Here is a 14,081-nt window from a genome sequence, read left to right on the forward strand (position 1 = left end):
AACGATGTCCATGGTCATTTCATTTTTCTAAGTAAAATACCATTTAAGAATAATATAGTGTGCAGTGGACTGGTCTCAGATGGTGGATCCTAAAGCCCCTGTCACACTGTCCCGAAATTGACACCCGATGGACACACGAATATTGAATTGTGAATTTCGCACGAAGATGGCCCCGAACCACACACGAAGGCAACATTTGCATTACATTAAAGACATACAACTACAACGAAAGTACCAAAAACAATTATGTTAAAGTACTATGATACTGTACTGATGTTTTCAGACTTTGTTCTTTACTTTATCTGTCTTTATATGTAGAAGATATTACGTTTTCTCCGTCATGTTGTTGTTTCCATAGCAACAACAACTTCCTGTCAACTCGCCTTCAAAATAATATATTATTATATCCTTTTCAGTTTCACAGAACACAAATTGGGTTATTTACATAATATGTTTACATGATTTTGTTGTGCAATAAAAAACCCGATGGACACACGATAAAGGAAATGTTCAAATTCGGCTGTGATCGTAGCAACATCGGGCCATTCGTGAGGGCATCTTAAGCCATCGTATGACCGCCGGTGGAGTTTCTCAGGCTCCGGCAGCAACTTCGTGAGCGGTGGCAAAATCTTTGGCATGCCAAAAAATTGCCGAAGGACCTTGAGAAGGTTCATTTTCCTGTTGAATTCGTGTGTCCATTTTGCCCTTCGTAAGGCCATCGTGAGGGCATCTTGTTATCATCGGTGCCATCGGGCATTCGCCCCGATCAGAGTGAGGGCGAATGCACCGATGATAACACGAAGATGACACGACTTGACAAGATGCACTCACGAGTGCCTTACGAAGTTGCCGCTCACGAAGTTGCTGCCGGAGCCTGAGAAACTCCACCGGCGGTCATACGATGGCTTAGATGCCCTCACGAATGGCCCGATGTTGCTACGATCACAGCCGAATTTCAACATTTCCTTTATCGTGTGTCCATCGGGTGTCAATTTCGGGACAGTGTGACAGGGGCTTTATAGAAACACAATCACTGATAAAAGTGTAATAGAGAATTAAACTTGATAGTCTGCACAGTCAGCAGTTATTAGGCCTTGGGGTTTGGGCGCCCTATTGTATGAAGATATCCTGGCGACTGTTTCCTGAGGCTCTCTTCATCAGCTGGGTTAAGAGATGACCCCTTTCTTACTTCTTAATATGCATAAAGAAAGGTTGTAAACCTTCTCACCTTCAGATACTGATAGGACTCAATATATGCATTGCTAAACAAACCGGACTAAAGTGAGCAGGCTGATCCGAACAGGACAGTCTGAATGTGCTGATTGTGTCAGACTGTTGGAAGTGCAATAAATCTTCAGTGTCTGACATCAGTTTGAAGCTCTGCTGTGTTCTCCTTGTGGTTCAGTTCTTTGCTTCAATAACTCCTTTACGACGTGCAGCAAATACAATGCAGCTGAGAATGATGTAGAAATAATAAAGATTTAAAATCGACCAACAAAAATAACTTGAATTCATACCTTGGTCCATCGCTATGCTCTCCATCTTTAAACATAATAAGGTGACGCATAGACCAGCCACTCTTCATGGACACACAGCTGGGTCCAGGAGAGTCTGGTCTCTCATGGGGGATCCTGATAGAAACACAATCACTGATGAATGTTCAGAAGATCCAACTTTGCTGATAATTATGTTGAATTTCAAGCGTTTTAATAAAGAAAAAGAAAAATGACTTTTGCTTTAAATTCTTACTCTGGACTATCATCATGCTCTCTAGCTTTATACGTAACAGGTCGAGGCATAGAGGGGTCACTCTTCATGGACACACAGCTGGGTCCAGGTCCAGGTCCAGGTCCAGGAGAGTCTGGTCCAGGAGAGTCTGGTCTCTCACGGGGGATCCTGATAGAATCAAAAACATGATGAATGCAAAGGTGCACTGACACTCTGCTGAACATGATGCTGACTTTTGAACATGTTAATCCTGATAAGATGAATAATAACTTTGGATCAGTGGTTTCCATCTTGCAGGTTGGCAGGCTCAAACGTCCTTTGGAGATTCCTGGAGGATCTGTTGTGGTGTCGAACCTAAACACAAACACAACAACATGCTCGTTACTGCTCCTTCCTCTCTGTCACACACTGGATCTGGGAATGAACAAGAAGGGAGTCTGAGTGAGCTCATACTAAATCAAACACAATGTATTTATCTATGGAGATTTACAATGAAGTGTGTTCATCAGCAATATCAAGACTGAGAGAAGTCAACGGACGAGCGGGATATCCGCTGTGAAGGTTAGGGTTAGGGTTAGGGTTAGGGTTAGGGTTAGGGTTAGGGTTAGGGTTAGGGTTAGGGAATGATGTACTTTTATTTTTCCTCTTCATAAGTTCTGACACTGCAGTTACAGAGTTTGTTCTCTTGCAATTGGGACATACAACTTCTTCAAAACATTGCACCTTTACCCACTTTTTATCCACTGCAAAGGATTGTGGGTCAGAATAGCCAGGAAAGCATGCTGGTTTACAAACTACAAAATGCAACCAGCTGCAGTTGAACACCCTGGTATTCTGGAGTCCTAGACAGGATGCAGGGTATTCTGGAGTCCTAGACAGGATGCAGGGACTCCAACACGTGCTGCACAGCCCCCACATTCACCCAGACAACAGTATGTTGAACATATACAGTTGCAAGAAAAAGTGAACCCCGAGGCTAAAGACTTGTTCAAGAGCTGATTGGAGTCAGGAGTCAGCCAACCTGGAGTCCAATCAATGAGACGAGATTGGAGGTGTTGGTTAAAGCTGCCCTATAAAAAATACACACCAGTTTTGAATGTGCTATTCTTAAGAAGCATTGCCAGATGTGAACCATGCCTCGCACTAAAGAGCTCTCAGAAGACCTACCATTAAGAATGGTTGACTTGCATAAAGCTGGAAAGGGTTACAAAAGTATCTCTGAAAGCCTTGATGTTCATCAGTCCACGGTAAGACAAAGTGTCTATACATGGAGAAAGTTCAGCACTGTTGCTACTCTCCCTAGGAGTGGCCGTCCTGTAAAGATGACTGCAAGAGCACAGCGCAGAATGCTCAATGAGGTGAAGAAGAATCCTAGAGTGTCAGCTAGAGACTTAAAGAAATCTCTGGCACATGCTAACATCTCTGTTGACGAATCTATGATACGTAAAACACTGAACAAGAATGGAGTTCATGGGAGGACACCACGGAGGAAGCCACTGCTGTCCAGAAGAAACATTGCTGCACGTTTGAAGTTTGCAAAAGAGCACCTGGATGTTCCACAGCACTACTGGCAACATATTCTGTGGACAGATGAAACCAACGTTGAGTTGTTTGGAAGGAACACACAACGCTATGAGTGGAGAATCCAAAGGGTTCACTTTTTCATGCAACTGTACATCGATAAGAAACGCTGTATGTTGAACACATAGGTGTTAGGCTGTCACAATGTGTTGAAGAACACCCACAATGAACTGACTTGGATAGGAGAGGATTTCAGAAACAAAGTCCAGCTGACATGAGACTCCACTGGAGCGTCTCTGACTGCAGTATCATTGAAGACATGAAGACCCTCTACACCAGGGGTGCCCACACTTTTTGGGCTGGTGAGCTACTTTTGAAATGACCAGCTCACCGAGGTCTACCAACCAAAAATAAAATCCCAAATTGCAAGAGTTGCTGAATAACACGTTTTATTTATACATGGGATAATAGGGCTGGACCTGGACCTGGACCTGGAGCTGGACCCAGCTGTGTGTCCATGAAGAGTGACAACTCTATGCCTCGACCTGTTACGTTTAAAGCAGGAGAGCATGATGATAGTCCAGAGTAAGATTTTTTTAAGCACATTTATTTTTCTTTATTAAAACGCTTGAAATTCAACATAATTATCTACAAAGTTGTATCTTCTGAACATTCATCAGTGATTGTGTTTCTATCAGGATCCCCCACGAGAGACCAGACTCTCCTGGACCCAGCTGTGTGTCCATGAAGAGTGACTGGTCTATGCCTCACCCTATAACGTTTGGGGATGGAGAGCATAGCGATGGACCAAGGTATGAATTCAAGTTATTTTTGTTGTACGCTTTTTAAATCTTTATTATTTCTACCTCATTCTCAGCTGCATTGTATTTGCTGCACGTCGTAAAGGAGTTCTTGAAGCAAAGACCTGAACCACAAGGAGAACACAGCAGAGCTTCAAACTGATGTCAGACACTGAAGATTTAGCACTTCTGACAGTCTGACACAATCAGCACATTCAGACTGTCCTGTTCGGATCAGCCTGCTCACTTTAGTCCGGTTTGTTTATCAAAGCTACTTCCTGTCCCCGTCTGCTTTTCATTGATGTCTCTTTTTCTGTCAGCCTGAATTTTACATGTTGCTGTTTAACCTTGTTGAGTGTTTCTTTAATGCATTGTTAGGTGCTCTTTGGTGTCTTGAAAGGCTCCTCCAAATATAAAATGTATTGTTATTATTATTTAAGAGTCAGATGTTTACTCTCTGACTCAGGGCATATATCGAGTCCTATCAGTATCTGAAGGAGAGAAGGTTTACAACCTTTCTTTATGCATATTAAGAAGTAAGAAAGGGCTCATCTCTTTACCCAGCTGATGAAGAGAGCCTCAGCTAATCTTCATACAACAGGGCGCCCAAACCCCAAGGCCTAATAACTGCTGACTGTGCAGGCTATCCAGTTTAATCGTCTATTACACTTTTATCAGTGATTGTGTTTCTATGAGGATCCACCATCTGAGACCAGTCCACCGCACACTACATTATTCTGAAATGGTATTTTACTTAGAAAACTTAAATGGCCATGGACATCTTTTTTAAGCTGTATGTCCAGTTTGAATGAGGATCTTCAAACACAGCTCATAACTCTTAGTTTCTGTATTTGTTTAAAATCCTCCTCTTTGCTCCACAGAGTTCATCAGCAGAGATCAGAGGGTCCTGGTGGTCAGTCTGCCCAGCAGCTTCAAACTCACCTGGACTCCATATTTATGGTGAGTAGACGCACAGCTACTCCTGCTGACTACAACAGCCACAAACTCACTACTGAATTGTGAACTTTTAGATAAACATATCACTCAACGTATTGGGTTATTAAAGCAGCCTGTAATGATTTGGTCAAATAAAGCATTGCTAGCAGCAGCTTGCGGTCCTGTGAGGGCACAGCAGCCGTGTGCGATGTGTGAAGAATGTGGAGGGTGGTGAGGGTGGTTGGTTCAACGCAGTGGATTTAAAGATGAGGAGTTCCAGATCATTGTTTTTATTTTGATTTGTTGATTCTTGTTTGTCTTAATTGTTGTCTGGTGGATCTGGTAGGAAAGTAAAACACATCTTAGTTCAAACATAATATTCATACTTCACATTATAATCCAGCAAAGCAGTTATCTTTGTACATAATGACATGTAATGTAGAAATAAAGCAACCAAATGAAAACGGTGCAGAAAATAGGAGATAAACTAATCAAGCTGCTATGAAAATACAAAGGAGAGGAAAACTTACTCAGACAAACAACTGGTTCTCAGGAGCTGCATGAGGCCAACATCTTTGTTCATGGGGGAGAGGGTTTGCCACAGGTGAGCTGGCTGCCTTTATAGATGAGCTAGCTCCGCCCCTCCAGGGTGGCAGGAGAAGGGAGCAGGTAGAGGGAGGTGAGAGGGATGTTCCCCAATGGGCTTTCTCAGTGAACAAGACAGTAACTTAAGGAAGTATCTGTTTGGAGAGACATCTCCATGCTGCAGTCTGCACACATGATCTGTGGCTCCCTCCAGTTAGAGACACAAGGAACAGCTGGCACATTTATAACATTATATCTGAGAGGAGCTAAATCCTAAATACTGCAGCATCTCAAATATCTATGTCACCAATGAATTATGTCATCTGGACCGCTCACTGCAGACTAGTTGCACCTCTATTGTAAAATGTAATAAAATGGTGCAAATACAGAAGTGCCACGTTTAAAAATAACAGTTCTTTCAACAATCATTAAGGATCACGTCTTTATCATGAATTGTGTCACCACTTGATTGCTTCGTGAGAATGAGCCACACACATCAGCATGAGAGTATGTGTGTGTTCATGCTGGATTATATTATTACATTACCAGGCTTTGTATTTTTAGTTCCTCTGAAGAAATAGAGGGGTATGAGGCTAGAATGGGTGATCTGTTTAATATTTTAAGCAAAACACTTCAGAGACATGTCTTGTATAGATATGGCTCTATAATATATTGTTCACATATAGCATAATAGTTGACCTTTCAGGAAGTATCTGATTTGAGAGACCATCTCCATGCTGCCGTCTGCACACATGATCTGTGTCTCCCTCCAGTTAGAGACGTTCTTGAGTAAAGAACTGTTTAATCCACACCACAACAACCCGTGAGAGCTGGGGTTAGAAGGATTACAAATAACAATAAACAATAAATGAAATGCATGTTTTTCAATTACCTATTCATGCTCTAAAAGCTGTTCAATAGAGAGAGCTGACACATGTATACCATTAGCACGCTAACACACGAACACACACACCCTTCACAGCTTAACCATATAAACCATATAAATTAAGAGAAATTATATAAATATACCGCGTACACCTACAGAGACGCGCTAAATCCTGTCTTGAGAGCTTTTACTTTACACATTTCTCCGGCATCTCAAATATCTATGTCACGTGAAACGCTCACTGCAGATTAGTTACACCTCTATTGTTAAATTGAATACAGTAGTGCCACGTTGATAACAGTTCATTCAACAATCATTAAAGATCACGTCTTTATTATGATTTATGTAAGCCACACACCTCAGCATGTGAGCATGTGTGTGTTCATGCTGGATTATATTATTACATTACCAGGCATTGTATGTTTAGTTCCTGTGAAGACAATGCAAACATTAAATTGCTGAACACTCGAGAGAAGATATTTTCTACGGGTAGGAACAAACGTCAGCGTAGCTGTGAGACATAAACTGCAAGTGTAAGGCAGGTTCACGATCTGATGTTGACTAACAGTTAAAGTTTACATTTGATTCTGTTCCAGCTGCTGGAGGAGAACATCGTTACTTTTGTGAAGAGTGAGCTGAAGAAGATCCAGATAGTCCTGACTTCAGATTACCCAGAATGCTTAGAGAGTCAGAGGGAGGATGAGGAGGTGTTGGACGGTGAGGATGAAGAGCAGAGGAGCAGCAGAGAGGCCTTTCTGAACATCTCACTGCACTTCCTGAGGAGCATGAAGCAGGAGGAGCTGGCTGACCGTCTGCAGAGCAGTAAGAGGATTTAACACATTGAACATGATGGAGAGGAGGTGGAGGGAAGATGGGAGGAGTTTCACTTTATAAAACTTTGTCTTGTTAATCAGTGCATACGCTTATTGGTTAGTACTGGTACTAACAAATTAGTTAAGGAAGCAACAAAACATTGCACTGTAAATATTTTTGTTCATGGTACATTACTAATAAACGGAGCTGAACAGTTAACTATGATGATATGAAACTAGTGAACGTTAATGTTCACCATTAATCGGGAAACCTTATTATATTTTGTTGAAGCTGACTGACATCTTACTTACTTTTTAATCACATTTCTTGTTTGTCCTCTCAGTAACTGCTGCTGCAGTCTGCCGACGTAAACTCAAATCCACCCTGAAGGAGAGGTTCCAGTGTGTGTTTGAGGGCATCGCTAAAGCAGGAAACCAAACCCTTCTGAACCAGATCTACACAGAGCTGTACATCACAGAGGGGGGGTCTGCAGAGGTCAATGCTGAACATGAGGTCAGACAGATTGAGACAGCATCCAGGAAACCACACAGACCAGAAACAACCATCAGACAAGAAGACCTCTTTAAAGCCTCACCTGGAAGAGATGCACCAATCAGAGCAGTGCTGACAAAGGGCGTGGCTGGCATTGGGAAAACAGTCTTAACACAGAAGTTCACTCTGGACTGGGCTGAAGGCAAAGCCAACCAGGACATCCAGTTCATATTTCCATTCACCTTCAGAGAGCTGAACGTGGTGAGAGAGAACAAGTACAGCTTGGTGGAACTTGTTCATCACTTCTTCTCTGAAACCAGAGACGCAGGAATCTGCAGGTTTGATCAGTTCCCGGTCGTGTTCATCTTTGACGGTCTGGATGAGTGTCGACTTCCTCTGGACTTCCTCAACACTGAGATCCTGACTGATGTCACAGAGTCCACCTCAGTGGATGTGCTGCTGACAAACCTCATCAGGGGGAAGCTGCTTCCCTCTGCTCGCCTCTGGATAACCACACGACCTGCAGCAGCCAATCAGATCCCTCCTGAGTGTGTGGACATGGTGACAGAGGTCCGAGGGTTCACTGACCCACAGAAGGAGGAGTACTTCAGGAAGAGATTCAGAGATCAGGAGCAGGCCGGCACCATCATCTCCCACATCAAGACCTCACGAAGCCTCCACATCATGTGCCACATCCCAGTCTTCTGCTGGATCTCTGCTTCAGTTCTGGAGGAGGTGTTGAAAACCAGAGGGGGAGGAGAGCTGCCCAAGACCCTGACTGAGATGTACAGCCACTTCCTGGTGGTTCAGTCCAAAGTGAAGAACATCAAGTATGATGGAGGAGCAGAGACAGATCCACACTGGAGTCCAGAGAGCAGGAAGATGATGGGGTCTCTGGGGAAACTGGCTTTTGAGCAGCTGCAGAAAGGCAACCTGATCTTCTATGAGTCCGACCTGACAGAGTGTGGCATCGATATCACAGCAGCCTCAGTGTACTCAGGAGTGTTCACACAGGTCTTTAGAGAGGAGAGAGGACTGTACCAGGACAAGGTGTTCTGCTTCGTCCATCTGAGCGTTCAGGAGTTTCTGGCTGCTCTTCATGTCCATCTGATCTTCATCAACTCTGGAGTCAACCTGCTGGCAGAAGAACCAACAACCTCCCAGAAGTCTGAAGATGAATCTGAACTAACAAATCTCTACCAGAGTGCTGTGGAAAAGGCCTTAAAGAGTCCAAACGGACACCTGGACTTGTTCCTCCGCTTCCTCCTGGGTCTTTCACTGCAGACCAATCAGAAACTCCTACGAGGCCTGCTGACAACAGGAAGTGTCTCAGAGATAAAAAAGGAAACAGTCCAGTACATCAAGAAGAAGATAGAAGAGGATCTGTCTCCAGAGAGAAGCATCAACCTGTTCCACTGTCTGAATGAACTGAATGATCGTTCTCTAGTGGAGCAGATCCAACAGTCCCTGAGTTCAGGAAGTCTCTCCACAGATAAACTCTCTCCTGCTCAGTGGTCAGCTCTGGTCTTCATCTTACTGTCATCAGAAGAAGATCTGGACGTGTTTGACCTGAAGAAATACTCTGCTTCAGAGGAGGCTCTTCTGAGGCTGCTGCCAGTGGTCAAAGCCTCCAGGAAAGCTGTGTAGGTGGAAGGATGAATGGAATACAAACATCATCAAATGTGTTTATGTGTCATGGATGAGAAATAACAATATATTTATTTAAAATAATCCTTCAGGCTGAGTGGCTGTAAGCTGTCAGAGAGAAGCTGTGAAGCTCTGTCCTCAGTCCTCAGCTCCCAGTCCTCTAGTCTGAGAGATCTGGACCTGAGTAACAACGACCTCCAGGATTCAGGAGTGGAGAACCTGTGTGCTGGACTGGAGAGTCCACTCTGTGAACTGGAAACTCTCAGGTCAGGATTTAACTATTTATTTTGTAAGTCTGTTAATAAAGCTTTCATTGGTGTAATATATTTCATTATTCCTCTTTAGAATGATAGGACTTAATTTACATGGAGTTGCCTCACACAGGGCACCAGTACGACAGGGTTCTGTTGTGCGCAACACTGTAGACTTTGAGGTTAGATGAACAGATTATTATTATTATTTTAAGTACAGACCCTATGGGACTTAAGGGTCTTTTCATTAGATTAATTCATTTTCATTCTTAAAATTGGTTTAATTAAACGAACAGTTATAGGTAACCATTAGTCAAGTCAACATTGTGAATCTCAGCTAAAAGGAAATTATCATGCTTTTTAAATCATGCTCATTAGTATTAAAGTAAAATACATGCTTTCATTTTATAAGATTGTTCTCTAGTTCCTCTGAAAGCACACTAAAATAAGATGTGTTGGACTGGGTACCTAAGATCGTAGTTTTAGTTAGGTAATCAATAGGGTGACATTAAAGTAAGTGTGTGTGTGTGTGTGTGTGTGTGTGTGTGTGTGTGTGTGTGTGTGTGTGTGTGTGTGTGTGTGTGTGTGTGTGTGTGTGTGTGTGTGTGTGTGTGTGTGTGTGTGGTGTGTGTGTGTGTGTGTGTGTGTGTGTGTGTGTGTGTGTGTGTGTGTGTGTTTGTGTGTGTTCAGTCTGTCAGGATGTATGGTCACAGAGGCAGGCTGTGGAGCTCTCTCCTCAGCCTTGACAATCAACCCCTCCCATCTAAGAGAGCTGGACCTGAGCTACAATCATCCAGGAGGTTTTGGGGTGAATGCTCTGGTTGTTCAACAGGAGGATCCACACTGGAGACTGGACACTCTCAGGTATGGACAGACCACACAAAGCCTCTAGTACAGGGGTCTCCAACCTTTCTTCATCTGAGAGCTACTTTGAAAAAATGAAAGTGGCTGCATCACATCGCTTACATTTACTCACATTGCACTCATCAGTTGAATTAAGCTACTGTTGTACACGTGTGAAATTGTAATACACAAAGCTAATCAAAAATGTTAACTTCACATCAAGTTCCAAGAAAACGACAATTCCTCACATATTATTATATGGCGAATGACGTCCCGTAATGCTCCACCACAGTGTTATTATTAACTTTGAAATACAGGACTTTACAGATGTAGCCATCCATTTGCCCCTTTACGTACCTAATTCCAACCAGAAACCTAATGGATCCCAGTGGCTGGTGATTTACACCCCCTCCCCCTGTTTCCTGAGAGGGCGTGGCTAGACTCCACGGTAGACCCGCCTATTGGTTAGATTGCCGGGTTTTACCATGAGGTGGCGCTTCCTTCACAAACACACATAAACAGCTAACTGGGTAACCTTTGGTCTTTGTTTAGGCCTCGGTTCACACAGTGTGTTTCCTGGACTAACAGTAGTAGTTGTGACTTCAGTAATGTTTGCAGCTCTGCCATTGTGTTTGCTGAACAGCATTTAATCACATATTTTCCATCCCTTATTTTCACACGGAAATCTAACACATTACTTTTACAATTTAGTTTTATTTATAATATTACACACATGCCAGCTATATAATTGTTTTATTTTTCTTGATGTGTGAAATTAACATCATTTGGACTGTGTTTCTTTCTCTAGGGTGGACCATTATGGAGATCAGATGTTAGAACCTGGTCTGAGGAAGTGTAAGTCTGGATTTAGTTGACTAATGAACAGTCAGTTGTGTTTTTATTCATGAAAGATAACTGACAAACTGAGACTATGTCATCATATTTATAGATATGAGAAACAGTTATCGTTTAACCAAATGCAATGGAAACATATTGTTACGCTCCCATAAAAGCTACTGGAGTGAACCCGCAATACTGAACACTGGGCACGGAGACTGAAGTTTAGTTTGAAAAAAATGTTTATTTTCAAACAGGCTTGGTCAGTGGGGGTTGAGCTGAAGCAGGGGACAGAGCAGGAGTGAAATAATCCAAAAACAGGGGAAAAGAGACCGTGTGCTGGGGTGGAGGACAGAATCCTGAGCCAGGGGAGCGAGGGAACACGGAGGAACACAGCAGGAGGGATGGTGGCTGGGCGCAGCAGGCAGAGGAGCAGGTAGTTGGTCACTGGACAGGGAGAGCACAAAGTTAGAATTGCAACAAACACTTTAGAGAACAAGGTTTAGCTAGAAGCTAAGTTAGCCGAGACGTTTTACCACTGGTGATTAGACGACGAACTGGCGAATACTGGATGAGGGAACCGGGTTTATATGCAGGTGTAGGAGAGCAGTTACAATCAGGGTGACGAGCAGCACCTGAGGAGGTGTGGAGGCGGGAATCGAAAGTAGGTCAGCCACACGCCCAGCCAGGAAGACAAAAAACAGAGGGAGGCAGGACTGTGGATCCTCACACTTAAATGCTGCAGACATAACCTGCTCTGGACCAATTTACTGTATGTTCAGAGTTTAGGTTTGAAACCGGCAAATACCACCGCTCACTAACTAGTTCCTTTGAACGTAGTATTACTTTATATTAAATCAATGAGCAGTAGAGTGTCTGCTGAGGGAATACTTTATACAGATAAACTGGAGCAGTAACGGTTAGTACTTAGTAGCACATACTGTATGCATCTCATTACTTATTTTCTCCAATATTTTCTTGCCTTATGCCTTTGTAGTAGTTTTTTTGTATTCTTTTAAATGCAGAGATAGGTGGCGATCAATCCTTTGGGGCTAGATGATAGCCCCTTTTCTTTGAGTGCACACAGAGCCTGAAGAGGAAAGCCAGAGTTCACAGAGACAGTTGATAACCAGCTTCGTGCACTATTTAGTGTAGTTGATGATAAACTGGTGCTGTGTCTTTGTCCCCTCTATCAGATGCCTGTGAACTCACACTGGACACCAACACAGCACACAGATACCTCAAACTGTCTGACAGTAACAGGAAGGTGACACATGTGGAGGAAGAGGAGCCATATCATTATCATCCAGAGAGGTTTGACTACTATCCTCAGCTGATGTGTAGAGAATCTCTGACTGGTCGCTGTTACTGGGAGGTCGAGTGGAGAGGAGGGGTTTATATATCAGTGACTTACAGAGGAATCAGCAGGAGAGGAGACAGTGAGGACTCTCAGTTTGGAGGGAATGATCAGTCCTGGAGTCTGGTCTGCTCTGATGAAGGTTACTCTGTCATGCACATTAACAAAGAAACAGGCCTGTCTCTCTCATCCTCCTCCTCCTCCTCCTCCTCCTCCTCCTCCTTTTCCTTATTTTCCTTATTTTCCTCCTTCTTCTTCTCCTCCTCCTTCTTCTTCTCCTCCTCCCCCTCCTCTGCCTACTCCCCCTCCTCTCCCTCCTACCCCTCCTCCTCCTCCTCCTCCTCCTCCTCCTCCTCCTCCTCCTCCTCCTCTGGTAGAGTAGCAGTGTATCTGGATCATCCTGCTGGCTCTCTCTCCTTCTACAGAGTCTCCTCTGACACACTGACCCACCTCCGCACCTTCAGAACCACATTCACTGAACCTCTGTATGCTGGGTTTGGGTTCTGGTCATTAAACTCCTCAGTGTCTCTGTGTCCTCTGTAGGAGGAGACCACTTCCTGTCCTGTTGTAATGTCCCTGGTCTCGGGGGACATTACATGAGTGAAGCAAGAGGTATCTTCCAGTCGTGTGGTTAACATGTTGGTCGTGACGCGGCTACACTTTGGTTGTGCCTTTACAGGAGAAGCAGCATTTAGTTATAATGCTCCGTATATCTGCAGAATCTCCCAGTAATCAAGTGTCTCACTCTTTTTAATAAATGTTTTTTCTATGTATTAAAATGTGTTTTTTAAATGTTTCTTTTGCTCTTTGTCGTAAGTATTGTGATGTTTTTGTAAAGCCCTTTGCATTGCCTTGTTGATGTGCTGTATAGATACACTTTCTCTTTCTGGCAGAAATGTTTCTTTCCTTTGTAAAATGGAGAAATCATGTTCTCTGGGCTGAACTCTGTGTGTACAAACTGCTGGGACATATATGCAGTGTAATAAAGCTTTCTTTAGAGCAGCATCTAATAGCTCCTAATACTCTTACTCACTTTTTATTGAGTTCAATAAAGGTTTGAAGACAAAACAATCTGTCTATGATCTCATTTTTTTTGCATCCAACATGTTTTCTAAAGTATATAGTTGTAAATTGATACAAAGATCTTCCCTAACGTAGAAACTGTAAGAACTTGATTGCTCACTGAGATACAGGAAGTTAGAGTAAATGAACTGCATGGTAAATGGATATATAAAGATATTTTCCAGTCTTTGCCAACCAGCTTGAAAGTGTCTCTCAACATCATCTCTCAGCAAGATGCATTTGCTTGTAGACCTGAGTGTGTTCTCCTGTCGTCTCTCAGTGGCTGACTGCACACCACATGAAGCTCATCCTAAACAAGCCTT

At 43.2% G+C, this 14,081-nt stretch overlaps 1 protein-coding gene across 1 annotated transcript; it reads left to right on the plus strand.

The window, feature by feature from the left end:
- Positions 1-3,985: 3,985 nt before the first annotated feature.
- LOC117562711 (NLR family CARD domain-containing protein 3-like) lies at positions 3,986-13,469 on the plus strand. Its single transcript, XM_034240593.1, has 9 exons — positions 3,986-4,061; positions 4,931-5,009; positions 7,053-7,278; positions 7,613-9,404; positions 9,501-9,674; positions 10,350-10,523; positions 11,311-11,357; positions 12,536-12,881; positions 13,050-13,469. The coding sequence occupies exons 1-9, from the start codon at positions 3,994-3,996 to the stop codon at positions 13,237-13,239; spliced, it is 3,096 nt and encodes a 1,031-aa protein (XP_034096484.1). The 5' UTR covers positions 3,986-3,993; the 3' UTR covers positions 13,240-13,469.
- The last annotated feature ends 612 nt before the right edge of the window (positions 13,470-14,081 follow it).

Source organism: Gymnodraco acuticeps, unplaced genomic scaffold (genome assembly GCF_902827175.1).
Source record: "Gymnodraco acuticeps unplaced genomic scaffold, fGymAcu1.1, whole genome shotgun sequence".
NCBI lineage: Eukaryota > Metazoa > Chordata > Actinopteri > Perciformes > Bathydraconidae > Gymnodraco > Gymnodraco acuticeps.